The sequence below is a fragment of the Streptopelia decaocto genome (genome assembly GCF_964273445.1).
Source record: "Streptopelia decaocto genome assembly, chromosome: 5".
Classification (NCBI taxonomy): Eukaryota; Metazoa; Chordata; class Aves; order Columbiformes; family Columbidae; genus Streptopelia; species Streptopelia decaocto.
Genome location: NC_138659.1, coordinates 44,616,101 through 44,630,275, shown reverse-complemented (window position 1 = coordinate 44,630,275; position 14,175 = coordinate 44,616,101). Strand labels below are relative to the sequence as shown.

Sequence of the window (14,175 nt, the reverse complement as noted above, 5' to 3'; positions counted from 1 at the left end):
TTTATCTCAAAAATGCACAAACTGAATTTGTAGTAAAATCAATGAGAAATCCATACCTTTGTAACTTATAGGCATTGCTTAGTTCTTAGTATTTGAAAGAATAAAGTATTTGGCTGGGACCTTTATAGCTGACAATTTCCAAGACATCAATTATGCTCCCAATTTTGTTCAAAATGTGAGAGAAGAGAATTAGTTTTATTAGACATCCAAGCAATCAATTTACCTATGAGAAGGATACCACAGGCATATGTGCAAAGGTGTATTTACTTCCAAGTCACAAAGGATATTCATTACAACAAGTAGAATTACTATACCCCATTGTTCCTTCTTATGCATGTCTCTTTTTTTTCGTTTTAAAGTATGGGAATCTGCTGAAATTGTGACCATTAACCTCAAAACTGTAATCCTTCTCAAATTGCAACATAAAATATTTTTAAAGACAGTACTTTTCCTTAGCTTTTCCAGTCTTAGAACTAAAAGATTAAAATGAAATAATTTTTAACTCCTTGACAGAGGAGAAGACACATATTAACTAGTTACATGAGGAATCAGACATTGCTTGCAGTAGTTTCATTACAGTATTGTGTCATTTAACTCTGATTAAAAATATGTTTATTGATAATTCCATCTCCTTAGGTAACTTTCACTGAATACATCCCATCTCTTTTATACCAGCTTCAAATCCAGTTTAAAGTTAGTTGCAGTTCATTTCCAAGTAACTTCCTAAAAGAAGCCAAATCCCTTAATTCTTACTTACACAGAAAGTTGCTGTTTACACAAGTCACATCACTGACTCCAGTAGGATGACTCACACCATAAAGGTTGTTCTGAATTAGACTAATCCTCCACCCTGCCCGCTCCCCCTGCTTTTTTTTAAAAAAAAAAGAATTTTAAAAGACACACAAGAGCTAACATGTCTCTATCTAGTCTCTGGCATCTACCAAGAACACCAAACAAAAGAGGCAGACTACCTGGCAAATACCCTTTGTACTTCCCGATGAAAGTGAGATAGTCAATATCTCTAAGTTAGAGATAGTAAATGTTTCTAAACTGAAGGGGGAACAAGTTTTCTCCACTACTTGGTACAACAGAAGCGTTAGTATTTGAAAACCTAAGAGAGTGCTACACTGATATACACAGTACGTGAAATGAGCCAGCTATTTCTCCGGGCTTAGGCAGGAAGAATGCACAGGTCCATTATATTGTTTCCAGCAGAACCAACCCATCTCAGTTCACACACCCAGTCACTCTGGAGACCTCATGACTCTACGGACACAACTTCAGTGAAAAAACTTAATTTTTAAACTAATGCAGTTGTCTCCGAAATCTCAAAGAGAATCACACATCCCTTTCTCATGTTACTGTACAGTTAGTAACCCTACCTGGTGAGTTCAGAATGAACATCTCTTTCGGTCTTAGATTCTTAAAAAGTACTTTAATTATCAACCTAATTTGAAATCTAAGCCAAGTGATGCAAGTGAAACAAAAAACATTTGTGTGCAATGATGAGGTAGCACACTTTTTTTCTTTCCACTTGCTTTTAAGATTATCTTTTCCCTCTCTTCTATGGCCCTGACTACTATAAAAACAGACCCAGTTTAGCTATTTGAGCAGCCTGAAGCAGAGTAAAGCTAGATTAGCCCATCTTCAAATACTTACAGAGCCTGTCATCATGACAGCAGCTGGGTCGATTGCTAGCTATCGATATCTGCATGTTCTCTAGCATAGAAAAGGCCTGAGAAAGAACATGGAGCTGCGTTAATTGCGTCACATGAGATAACGTGTTCCAAACCATTAATTTAAATCTGGCTTCCAGTAAGCATGGCCAGAGCTGCCGGAGCTGGCTGTCTGTACTCAGCCTTGGTGATACGTTGGTGTGTGGTGTGCTATTGAGAGCTGCCAACTCAGCATGCCAGGCCTTCATTCAGTCACCTGGTGGCACTGATTAAGAGAAAAAGAAAGGAAAACAATAGAAACCTCAGGAGTTACAGTTGGTAAAGCATGCAGGAATAGTTTTATTTCCTGTAAACGTGACAGAGTAAATTGTTTCTGTCATTTTTTTTTTTTCAATATATCACATAACTGTTTGGGATTTTTAGTTTCTAATTTAGATTGTACTTGTCAATAAATGCAATTAACTGACAAATAACATTTCCAGTGTTGTTGACACAAAGACAGATAAACTATTGGTCCAAAAAATGAAGGCATAAATTGAAACATTTTGCATAGCACAATAGAGCAAGCTTTTCAGCTAGATTCTGGAAAATTGCTCCCTCAAAATTAGTTGTTATGTACTGTCATAGTAACAACACCTAGGAAACACAGAAAGCCTAATCATTGAAAGCAGTGGATTCTGTGTGTCTTTTAACATCTTCAAAGTAAGTTAAAATGCCCCTTGAAAAGCATGCTTCAAATAAGGGCAAGTTACTGAGCTTATTTCAGAGAAACAAGCTAATATTAAACGGCTTGTGCTGGCTAGACTAGATGATGCTATGGGACTTCTGGCTTAAAATTATGAAAACTGGAACTATATTTACCCTCTTAAATACTCCAAAGACTCCTCCCTCTGTCAAGAGAAACAGCCTTTTTTAAAAAGTCAGGTCAAAGACACTGCCCTGGATTAGAAATGGAACTGCTGAAAGTCCACCTGCATGAAAGGACTGAGCAGTCTTCATTAACTATTTCACCTTCAAGTCTGAGACTGTGGAGGCAGACTAGGGTTGGTAGAGTGACCTGTGTCAACAAGGCTGGCAGGGAGCGTGGGCTGCTGTCCTACATGAAGACTGGCCCCTTCTGGAGGGGCCACATGCTGGGCCAGCTGTTTTTGTGATCATGGTCTCTCTGAGCCAGGAAGAATATTACTTAATGTTAATAAAAAGGTAAATCAATTATTGTTGGTGAAAGAGAAACAAGAGTAAGCCAGCTACCCGTTCTCTGCCCAAGATGACACAGCACAGGCACTCTTCACTGGAGCGTGGCAGGAAGGATGATGTGACATCGTCTCTGGCCACCCAAGCCAGTCTAGCAAAGCAAATGTCCACAGAGATGTGCGAGCAGCTGAGATGTGTGTCACTCTCCAAGGGACAAGCAGCACGGGAAGGGTTTGATTCCTGGTCCCCAGCTGCGGGTCACACACCCCATGGCTGAGGTGGCAACACCTTCTCCTCCCACCACCTTCCTGCTGCAGCAGCTCGGTGTTTGGCAGCCGGTGTCTCTCCTGGGTACTTGGCTGCCACCTCCAGTCAACTCCCAGTAGCAGCACATCCATCCTTTTAAAAGTACGTTGCTTTTTGTTTACATGCTAATAAAGCTGCTTTAATTGTGCCCTTAGAAGTTCCTGGTGTGTGAGCAGAGCTCCTTGTGTGGGGCAGTGCCAGGCACTTCTACCACAAAGATCAGGCCTTCTCAGGATCTCAGCGCAACCTTTGGACATGGATTTACAGGCAGGTAGAAACAATTTGTGCAGAATGTTCTAAAGAGCAAGAAATTAAGTAACTGACTAAAAAAAAATGGACCGTGACATGAATTTTAGAAATTTCTGCCAGATACTAAGATGTGGTGGGTGGAGCTGCACACACCTTTCCCCTGCATCAGCAAAGCATCCCAGGCAACTATATCATGCAGGTGGTTTTCCACCCAGCCAACCTCGATGGTTTTTGTCAGTGGCCTCCCAACAAGTTTTACCACTGCAGGAATTTCTTTTCAAACTCTCCTGTAATCCCCACAGAACACCTCATCAAAAAGCCACAGTGCTTTGGGCAGGAATAGCTGGGCATGAAATACAGAGACGGGGAAACAAAACAGTCTCGGGACAGAACAGATTCAACCACACGCCAATTCAATCTCCTCTCTAGCGACCCTTGTCTGCCCCACAGTGCTCATGCTGGGAAATGCCAAGACTTGCTGCAGTAGTTGTTCAGGGAAACAGCTGTACAGGCACGTCATTAACACATAGGTAAGAGAGCAGCTGCATTTGGCCTTCAGGAGAGAGAACAGCACAGGGAACATTTCTCACTCTGTTTATCCTCTACCCTGTCAAAGTCACTGTCAAGCAAAGCTCTAAGGAAAGCATGAGACACTTCCCCCCTCAACATTTCTATATGTGGGCACCTTTCCCAAGGCCCTAGTGACTCCTTCAGACAAGTTCATCACTGAGTTCAACGTCCCAAAATGGCATAGAGTAGAAAAAGCTGGATTTAATGTGTTTTAAATCAGTAGTTTTCAAAAGGGAAGGTGTTATGAAGGTGTTATTCTACTAGTGTCTCCTATATATGTATAATATAGGATTGTATTATGCATTTGTATTTTTTTTACCAGGAGCAGTTCAAATAATTTATTTGATATTAAGCATGGATCTTAACGTGCTTTATAACTAGTTAAATCTCACAAATGCAAGAGAAAATAACTTAAACCCTTCAAGCTCCTCTTTTAGTTTTGCCTGAAGTTGCAGGTCATCTAAAGGCATGGTGTGTTCGAGCTTGGGCTTTCCCAGTTCAGCTTCTGGAACCCAGGAAATCTTCCCAGGGCTCCTCAGCCCTTTGGATTCCTTGTCCTCCCAAAAACTGAACTGCTCAGTGACAGAAATGTCATTGCCCGTTTATTTTGGCCCAGCAAGCAGAACCACGGCTAATCTGTAACCCGCAGGTGTGCTGCGCTGTGGAACTGTGCTCGTCTGCACGCGAGACTGCCCTCTGCGCCATCCCGGGGCCCGGTGGCACCGCCTGTCACCTCCCCGTCGCTCCCTTTGTGGCTGTTCACCAGCCGTGCCACAAGAGAGCGCTCTCGGCTGCGCCGCGGCGCCGCTCGCCGCCGGGCTGGGGACCAGCCGGGAGAGGCGCGGGGATCGGGAGCGCCCCGGGGAACGATGGAGTCACGGAGCGCACGGTGCATATCCAACTACATTCGCTGTCATCGCCCGATTTCCTACATTTTCTGCTTTTCCTCCATCCGTAACACTGATCGTTGTCGTTAATTCGTAAACAGTCGAGCTGAAAAGCCCACTCCACATTTTGCGTCGAGTTTCGCAACCTGCGGGTCTCCCTCCCCGGCTGCAGGGGCAGGGCCGCCCCCGGGCCCGCCCGGCTTCCTGACAGCGCACCTGCCCCCCCACCTCCGGCCGCATGCCGCGGCGGGGAGCGGCGGCCGCGGGCGGGCGGCCGGCCCGGAAGGAAGTGACGGGGCAATGCCGCCCCTGCTAATGGCCGCGGCCCCGGGGGCGCCCCCGCGGGCGGGCAGGGCTCGCCCGCTCCCGCGGCATCGGTCGCAGCGTCACCCGCTCGCTGCAGGTGACGCCACCGGTCGCTCCAGTAGCACCGCCGCTCTGTCACCGACGGGGCGGCCCCGCCGCGGCCCCGCCCCCCGCGCGGCGGCCTTAGCGGCGGCGGCGCCCGGCGAGCAGATCGGCGGTTGGCGGCGGCCCCGGCGGGATGACGGCGGCGATGGGCACGGAGCGGGTCCGCGATGGCAGCTGCCACTTCCAGCGCTCCCGGCTCCTCTGGATGATCGCCATCATCTTCGGCATGGTCGTCCTCGGCGTAAGGAGCGGCGGGGGGGTGCGGGGCGGGGAGACAGGCCCTGCAGCAGGTCCCCGTCACCTCCGAGCGGGGGCTGCAGAGCTCCCGGGCCGGATCGGGCCCTCCCGTGGGGGTCGCCGAATCGCCGCGGTGGTCCCGGCGGGACACGCAGGTGCGCTGCGGGGTTTGCGGAACCGACTTCCTCGGTCGGTGCCCATTGAAGCGCCACTGTGTGACACGAACCGGGAAGAAAAGGGAACCTGAAAACGCCGCTTTGGCCGGGTCAGCTTGTGGGGTAGCTGTACGAATCCGTGAAGGATGTTCAGGGAAAAAGATAAAATACTTGAATTGGATTGCAAAGCGAAGCAGGCGGTGGCACCGAGGACAAACAGCATCCCCGGGTACGAGCACAGCAACCCAAGTGCTGTGGCTCGCACTGGTTTGAATTGCAGGCAGCCTGTGAAAGTGTCTTCAACATTCACAGAACTGAAAACACGCTGTGCATCAATAAGACTCACCCCAGGACAGCTATGGGCTGTATCAGTAAACAAAGTGCATTTACGAGTGATGGCTTTACTTACAGACTACAGTAATGGGTTAGTGTTGTTGGAAAACAGACTAGTTCAGTCACCATGTTGTCTTAATTAATAATGACTTCAGCTAAAATAGGTCAGATTACTGGACTGAGGAGATTAGTGACAGTTTTGATATATCTGACAAGTTTATGAATCTCATCCATTGACTTCCATGTGTTTTTATTCCATTTGCATGGATTTTCTACACATACGAACCACCAACTGAAAAAGTGACAATCAAGGCAGGCCAAACAGCTCACAAAGGAGCTTCTGGATTACTTCAAGAGCCAGAGTGAAGCAAATTCCTTATTTAAATCCACCATGTTGCCACATCCTTGGCATAGCCAAATTTACATATACTTAGAAACTGCAGCATTGATACCAGAGGAAAGATAAGCCAGTCTGAACTTTGGCGCAGCTTTGTGTTTACCTTACATGCCCGACGGACTCTAAAGCACGCAGCTCCCTGACTCCCTGCTTCTCCTCCACAGCTTGCTACAATACAGGTAGACAGCGATGACCACTGCAGACAGCGACAGGAAACATACCCTACACTGTGTGCATCTGGTCTGGGGCTTCGTGCTCAATTATCTTCTATGCCCCGTTCAAAATAGAAGAAAATCTGTTATTTTATTTTTAATAAAAAAAGAATGTCGATCCCTTAGGTATAGATAGTTAATTCCTGCTTCTCAGTCTAGCCATTGTTTGAATTCTGCAGGTCAGGTGCCTCAGATTAACTTCTTTGGGACAGAGACAATGTATTTTTTGCTGCTACCATGTGTTATGAGCTTACAACTTAAATGCCACTTAATGTGCAGATGCACTCTTAGTACACAGATAGCAACCTTAAACTTATCACTTGGGCATCTCGTATGTCAATGAAAAGAAGTTTCCTTGGTCTGAGTCTTCTTAACTAAGCGTGCTTCAGAAGGCCAGTGGTCTTGTTGTTGAAGAATATGGGTCTTGGACAAGGTTAATGGAATGAAAGAGTTGAAATACAATGAAGAGGTGAGCCCTAAACCATGTTTGACAAACATGGAGGGCAGGAGGAGTAAAAAGAAAGCTAATCTGAAAGTTAAATTTATAATAATTCTACCTTGAAATATGCTAACAATTTTTTCTTTTTTTTTTTTTTCAAGTGGGTAACGCTTTGGCCTTCAACTATACCTTATAGATATTTGGGAATATTTGGTACCTTCCTTAATTATTTAGTTGAAAACCATCACAAGTGGGTATGCTACGGGTAAGTTATATTTGACTCTATCGTTAATTTTGCATCTCTCCTATTGCCTCTCTGTGACTCTTCTGCTTAGTCTGTGTTAACAAGCTTTCTGTAACCCACTTGTTAATTACATTTAAAGAGCTCTCCTTTCAAGCTCATTACAACTAAGGGCATAGGGTAATGAGTATGTAGAAGACTAGACAGGCTAAGACCAGTATAAAAATTTAAAAATTCAACTTAGAATTTGTCATTTGTGTTGTTACAGCGAGAAAGGAAAAAAGTAACATACTACTTCTGGAGACAGTTTCTAGACCATATGTAAACTTTTATTTGTAAAACTTCCTATAAGTGGGTCTTCTGGCAAATTGTTACTCAAGTAGTCTAATTCTTTCTTTAGGAGTCTTCTTTTTCCAGCTTCAATTAAAGAACATTTTCTACCCTGCTAGTAACTTACCCTGATCCTGTCTACATGAGAAATAACCTGCCAAAGAAACTACATAGTGCAAAGTTTGACTGGGTTACAAAATTGAGGTTTTGTTATTTTAATTAACAAAAGAGGTGGAAAACACTTCTCTGTAGCCAGGTCTCTCACTTGCTGACTTCTTGTAAAGATTGGCAGACAGCAAGGCTTTATTGTTTATTTTACCATGCACTGTGTAGAAGATAAGCCTTCATCTTTGCTCAGAGCATCCTTTGCTGTAGCAAGGTATTGAATTGATCCTAACTGAATGTCCTGTTTAACGTTTTTGTTTTTTTTTAAAAAAAAGCATCAGTATGAAAATTTGTAGACCAAGTTTGACTGATGGAGTCATGTTATATGTTCTGAATCTATATACACAGTTGTTTTCATAGAACTAAATCTATAAAAGCTTCAGTAACTCATTAGGACTACTAAAAATACTTGTGTAAGTAAAAGGATAGATTTTGCATGCTTAACTAAGATTAACTTGTACTGCTTTCACTAAGCCTTCGGCTTTTTGTCTTAATGTAAGTGCTGAAAGTTTTGGAAACATGCAATAGATACTTGAAATGGCAGGTCCAGGCATATTGCACGAGTTATAGTTCTTCCTTCTCACTTTAGTTTCTTTTAAGACTGTGTTGTTTTTTAATATAAGAAACACACCTCACTTTCTAGGTTGAAGTGAGGCGTCACTTCTGTGCTTCCAGTTTTACATTGTCTGCATAATGCGTCTTGGATACAACAGTCTTCTCCCTAATTTTCAGCACAATAAAACATATTTTCTTTTTCTTAGGTTCTGGATATCCTGGTTGATTCACGTAGTAGAAGCCCTCTACAGTGTTAAGTTATGCCAGTAAGTTGTTCCCTCCCCTCACCCCAGCAAAGATCTCTGAAAAAGATTTCTGATACAAGTGACATAAGCTACGGACTGATTTTGGTGGTTGGCAGCAGCAATATTAGTTCAGAGGATACTGATAAGATTCTTGCTGCAATGGTAGTTTTCTGTCCTCCACAAGAGGTCAGTGCACATTCTGCTAGTGGTTACGGGTGTGCGGGGTGGCAGGAGGGCTGGCAGCTGGCAGAACTGGCAGCAGCAGGTTTGCCAGAGCTGTCTGTCCGCCTCTGAACTCACTGCGGAACACCGAGCCTCAGGAGTTGGCGGGAGCAATAGACAGTGTAGAAATAGCCTGATAATCTGCTGAAGTTATAACACCTGAAGTTGTTACCTCATCAGAATTTTGAGATTGCTAACTACCTGCTTAAATAATTGCATCTATATTGTGTGAATACAATTGGACACTTCCATTTGGAACTATTTAAGATCTTTGTATCTGCAGGTTTGTGGGATAAAATACTTTGACTAGTCAGGACTATAAAAGTAAGGCCAACAAAGTTTTATGGTAGGATAACATATTATTAGGAAAGGTATGCTGTCCAAACATGTAGTCCTTCTGTTAATTTGAATTTTGTTTGCAATAATTCAGAAGAATGTAGATAATGGTTTTCGTGCTTTACACAGAAGGTGACTGGTATGTTTGCTATTGTAAAAAAGCTGGTTTTCCACTTCATTTAGTTCAGTTCACAGCTGTCTGTCACAGGCTTCTCAAGTAACATCTCTTGGAGGCAAAGGGATTTTGTTCCAAGGAAAGCTATTTGAGGTGGTTCTCAAGAACAGAATATGGATGAACATTTTCTGCCTTCAGAATGGGAGTTAGTCATCTTTTTTTACCAGGCTCCAGTTTTAAATGATGTAGCTTTAAAGTTTTAACTCTGATTCTGCAGATAGATAGGTATATAGGCTTAAGGGGATTTTTAAGTACAAGGGAACTTGATTACCAGTGAATGTACCAAATGAGCGTATTGTAATTAAGATAAGTTTTACAGAGTAATGTTAAAGCCCATAAGAAAGAGAGAGCACAGATTGCTTATCACTGTCTCTTGAGGCATACTTCTGTAGATTACTAAACAGTTATACTTTACTATGAGCACCAAACACTATGTACTTTTTACTGGTGATGTCTACTTATGAACATCACAAAGGAGGCATGAGGAAGAACTAGCAAGGAAGCAGATACAAATTTGTTCATCAGTAGTGGTACTGTCACTGGCCTGTATTTCTGCATGTGGTCTATTCAAGGAAGCTTGCTTTGCATGAGAAGGCACATTTCTTAATGCCTAGTTTTCCAGTTTCTACACTCACTGGAAACACTGCAGCTGGGATTAGAAATAAAATGTTTTCACAGCTGGTAAGACAGTTTAAGAGTCAACATTAAGAAATACTGTGTTGATCAACACTTGCTACACAATCATTTTGTATGTTTAGAAGCTATGGAACAATTAAAAGCTGAATTGTTCTAGCAAAGGTCAGTAGAGGGAGCTCCCGTGTATACTAGTGAGTTGGAGTTCGGTTCTGCTTGACAGAATTGTTTACTGGAAATGTGAAATCCATAGGTTTTGCTATCATTTTTATACTCATTCTTTTTCTCTGAAAATTTGGTAGTATATCTCAACATCAATGAAGTAGAGGAAAAAGTGACATTTTTTTGTAACCTATATTAAAATTCACATATGCCTAGATAAAAGTAACTGACTAGGAAGATCTCTGCTTCATAAATCAAGTTAGGTGTCTTCAGTCCATGTACCTGTATTTTTCTAGCCACAAATTCAGGTAACAGTGCTTCTCCATCCTGCATGGTGCAGTAATTGTCAAGCCTCTTTGCCCTGCTAGCATATGATCTGCCCTCTGTGACTACGCTCAACAAGAAGTTCTATACAGGCTTGTGTTCTAAGATTACTATTAAGCTACTCTAGTTTCTTGGTTCTTTGTATATAAACTTCCAGGACAAGTAATTTCAAATAGCACAGACTGAGATTGCAATGTATATATCATTGAGGAAATTGTATGCATGAAATCTCCAAAAGAACCTATGTTCTGTGGATGGCTTAAAATCCACTGAAATCACAGGAACTGGTATGTTTAGTTAATACAGGAAATAAGTCTCAGTAGCTTGAAATTAATGGTGCTAAGTTCAAATGTTCTAATCAAGGCTGATGTATCAAGGGTGGGTAGAGATATCTATGCTTACTTTGTAAGTATCGCAGTGTAGTCTGTAATACCATAAGCTTTTTGACACATTATGCTTTTGTTAATGTTACAGATCTAAAGGAATCACTGACCCGGTGGCTCAGTTTCAATGGTTCATTCAGACACTTTTGTTTGGGTATGCTTCCTTTGGTCTCCTGGTGTGTTACAAACCTTCAGCCAAGAAGCAGTACTAGAAGACAGTGAAAGAAGTCACTTCTCACATTCTTCATCCTCATTTTTCAGAAAGTATCCTTATTTACATGTCTAGGTGCTGTAACTAGCTAATTACATTCCTACCACATGATACAGTGCCCTTCTACCCAAGTGATTCTCCTCTTACTAAACAAGACAATTATAATTCACAGGGCCCTGTGGATAGTTCAGTAGGAATTCAACCCTTCGGTCTTGGTACTGTCAGAGTTTAATCCCATTTATTATGCAACAAGCCGAAAGTTGTTCCTCTGCAGTTTTTGACCTAGACTGTGTACCGTGTTTGTCAGTGACAAGTCCTTGGCAGCCGGCAGTAGCAGTTGATAGAGTTGGAAGAGTTTCCTTCTACAACAGGGGGAGTTAAGTTACAAGCACAAGGCAACTTGCACCTGTTTTGTGATAGGAGTTAAATTTACCTATATTTTCTTTACAGAACCTTTTACTGGCTTTGTTGTTGTTGTTAGAGCCTGGTCTTTGTACTTTGTTTTGTGAACTTCTTCCACAAAGGACAGACCAGTGTATTGCTGCGGGCACATTAAAAAGACCGAGTCTAGGTTCAGGTTGAGGCGCAGTGTTGAGCTTGGATACATAAAGCACTTCAGCTTGGGTTAATACACGTGCCTTAAATTTCATGCAGCATAACCTCATCTTATGAATCAAATGTTAATCTTTGGTTTAGCATAGCATAAAGTAGTAATCCTGTAGCTTTGAGGGCAGCTTTTTCAAAAAGTAATTTATTATCCAAGAAAAAAAAAATCAATTAGCATTCCAAACCCTAGCTGAAAATTTTATATTTGTGAATGAAATTGGGTGTGGTAAGAAAAGGTACACCAGCGTTTCCCACATGCTGGTGTTCTGAAATCTGTGGTTGAGAGACCATTTTAAGCATCCCTCAAAGCACTTCCCATATGCATAGTGAGCCTTTTATCATATTGTCTTTTACTTTTGAATATTTGAACAACAATTCAGCCTGTCTTATTTTAGTACTTTTATAAGTAATAGCTATTTAAAATACTAACTATGGCGTGGGGTGAAGTTTTACCACGCTACCTGTGGTGCTGCTGTTCTGGAAGAAGGCACAAGAAAAGATTGTTCTTTGACAAAAAGCTCCCTGAGGCAGTAACAAACTTATGCCTTGTGCAGTACCTACAGACTGTATCACTTCTGACGGAGAAGTCTTATTCAAGCACAAGTACATCAAGTTTTTGCTTTTAAGTGGGTACTAAAAGCGTGGGGAACTGAAGGTTTAGAAATGGTGGTTTGTTTTGTTTTTTAAATGGCAAACTGATAACATTTTGTAGAGAAGTAGAAGGTCATGTTTAGTGGCTAGAAATTCAACTGGAATGTCAAGAGCCTGAACTATGTTTTACTGTGTTACCTTTTATCTTAGTCTGTGACCCTGGAATAAAGACTTTAAAAAAAATAAGTTGTTTTTCTTTTTAATTTATGCTGGAAATACTAGCCTATATAAAATACATAGGCATCATCTTTACACCAATGTCAGTATTCACACTTGGAACATATAGGATCAGCTGGCTATGTGCGTTCCAGAATAAGTCCCACAGAAGTTTGGTACTTCTAACAGGGCAAGGCATTGATGTGACTTGTCTCTACAAAAAAAAAAAAGTCTCCATGGCACTAAACCACATATAAGTATAATACTTAGTGTTTCAAGAGGAATTCTAATTGAATATTTAACAAGCATTAACTTAGGAAGCGATAAAAGGAATAACTCTGGTTCCACATTTTCTTTATAGTGTTCCTGTACAGAGGAAAAGATGTAACTTATACCAAAGTTACTTAAAAGTCTTTTACTACCTTTTCTAAATCTTTTTCTTCTTAATAGACTTTTTTTTTTTTCTATTCTTGTTTCCCACTATTCACTTTCCATTAGTGAAGCTGTAATTAAGGTCAGTACTATGCTACCTTCCCCTCTCAGTGCCAGTTTGCACAACAAATATTTGTCATGCTCACCAGCACAGCTCCACAGCCCTTCCACGAGGCTTTGGAGTGGCTACAGATAAATCACAGCTCTGAGATGTTCATTGCTAACTGTTAGACTCCACATAAAGGCCTTCCTTTTACAGAAGCAATGGTAAAAGCTTCCTTGGTACAGCCCAAGGGAGCAAAGAAATAAAATGTAGTCAACTTACAACTGCCTCAGTTAAAAAATACTTCAAAGTTAGAACAAGTTTTAGCCAGACATTGGCCTCAGCAGATTTTTTTTTAAGCCTCTGGCATTTGTTTGGTTTATGTTTGTTTAGGTTTTTTTATATTTGTTTGTTTTAAGCTTGACAGCTCTCAGTAGCTTTCTGTTCGGAGGCTGTTGGGCATTGCTTATGAAACTTCATAGAAATGCAACTGCATTGTATTAATCTACCTTCAAACATTTTCCTACTCTTGCTTAGCAGCAGTTCACTTTTTCCACTTAAAGAAAGAAAAAATGTATTTACTCTCAGCCTCTGTCCCAGGGCTGTGAGCAGCACAGGTGCCTGTTTTGTAACATTTTGAAGCCCATGAGATCTGCAACTCAAAATCTGAGAAGCATGGGGTAAACAATGCTGACCTGCTTTTAATGTAAAATAGCCTTGAGGAAAAGAAAGAAACCTGCAGAATGACAAGATTGAAAATAATATCAAAATATAATTTCTGAATATTTATTTATAGTGTCCCTAACATTACAGCAAGATAAACATACCATAACACTTGACAAAATTGTTTAAAAAAAAGCCAGTAGAAGCCTGAATCCGTGTCAGCATCTCACCGAGTCCATAAAAACACACACATTCATGGCTAGGAACAGGCTCCTTGCAAACAGCGCTGGTTACACCAGGCACAAGCATTTCCCCAGGCTCTCTGTACAGCAATAACAAGGAATTAATTATGTAGAGCAATTCTTTCCACTGCAATCAGAATACCCTTTCCACAACAGAAGAAGAAATCAACAGGAGCGTACCCTTATGTTCTTACAACAGCCCATAGGCTGGGCTGAGTGTCAAACCATCAACACCCAACCCACCCAGCCTGCCAAAAGAAAACACTTGCAAATTTCAGTACTTCACTGTAAAAAAGTGTTTCAAAATATTACTTCCCACCAAAAGGAAAACCAA

At 41.8% G+C, this 14,175-nt stretch overlaps 1 protein-coding gene across 1 annotated transcript; it reads left to right on the top strand.

The window, feature by feature from the left end:
* The first annotated feature begins 5,111 nt into the window (after positions 1-5,111).
* Positions 5,112-12,491, top strand: TMEM254 (transmembrane protein 254). The gene is made up of 4 exons (XM_082052802.1): positions 5,112-5,534; positions 7,228-7,331; positions 8,564-8,623; positions 10,929-12,491. The coding sequence occupies exons 1-4, from the start codon at positions 5,427-5,429 to the stop codon at positions 11,047-11,049; spliced, it is 393 nt and encodes a 130-aa protein (XP_081908928.1). The 5' UTR covers positions 5,112-5,426; the 3' UTR covers positions 11,050-12,491.
* Positions 12,492-14,175: the final 1,684 nt, after the last annotated feature.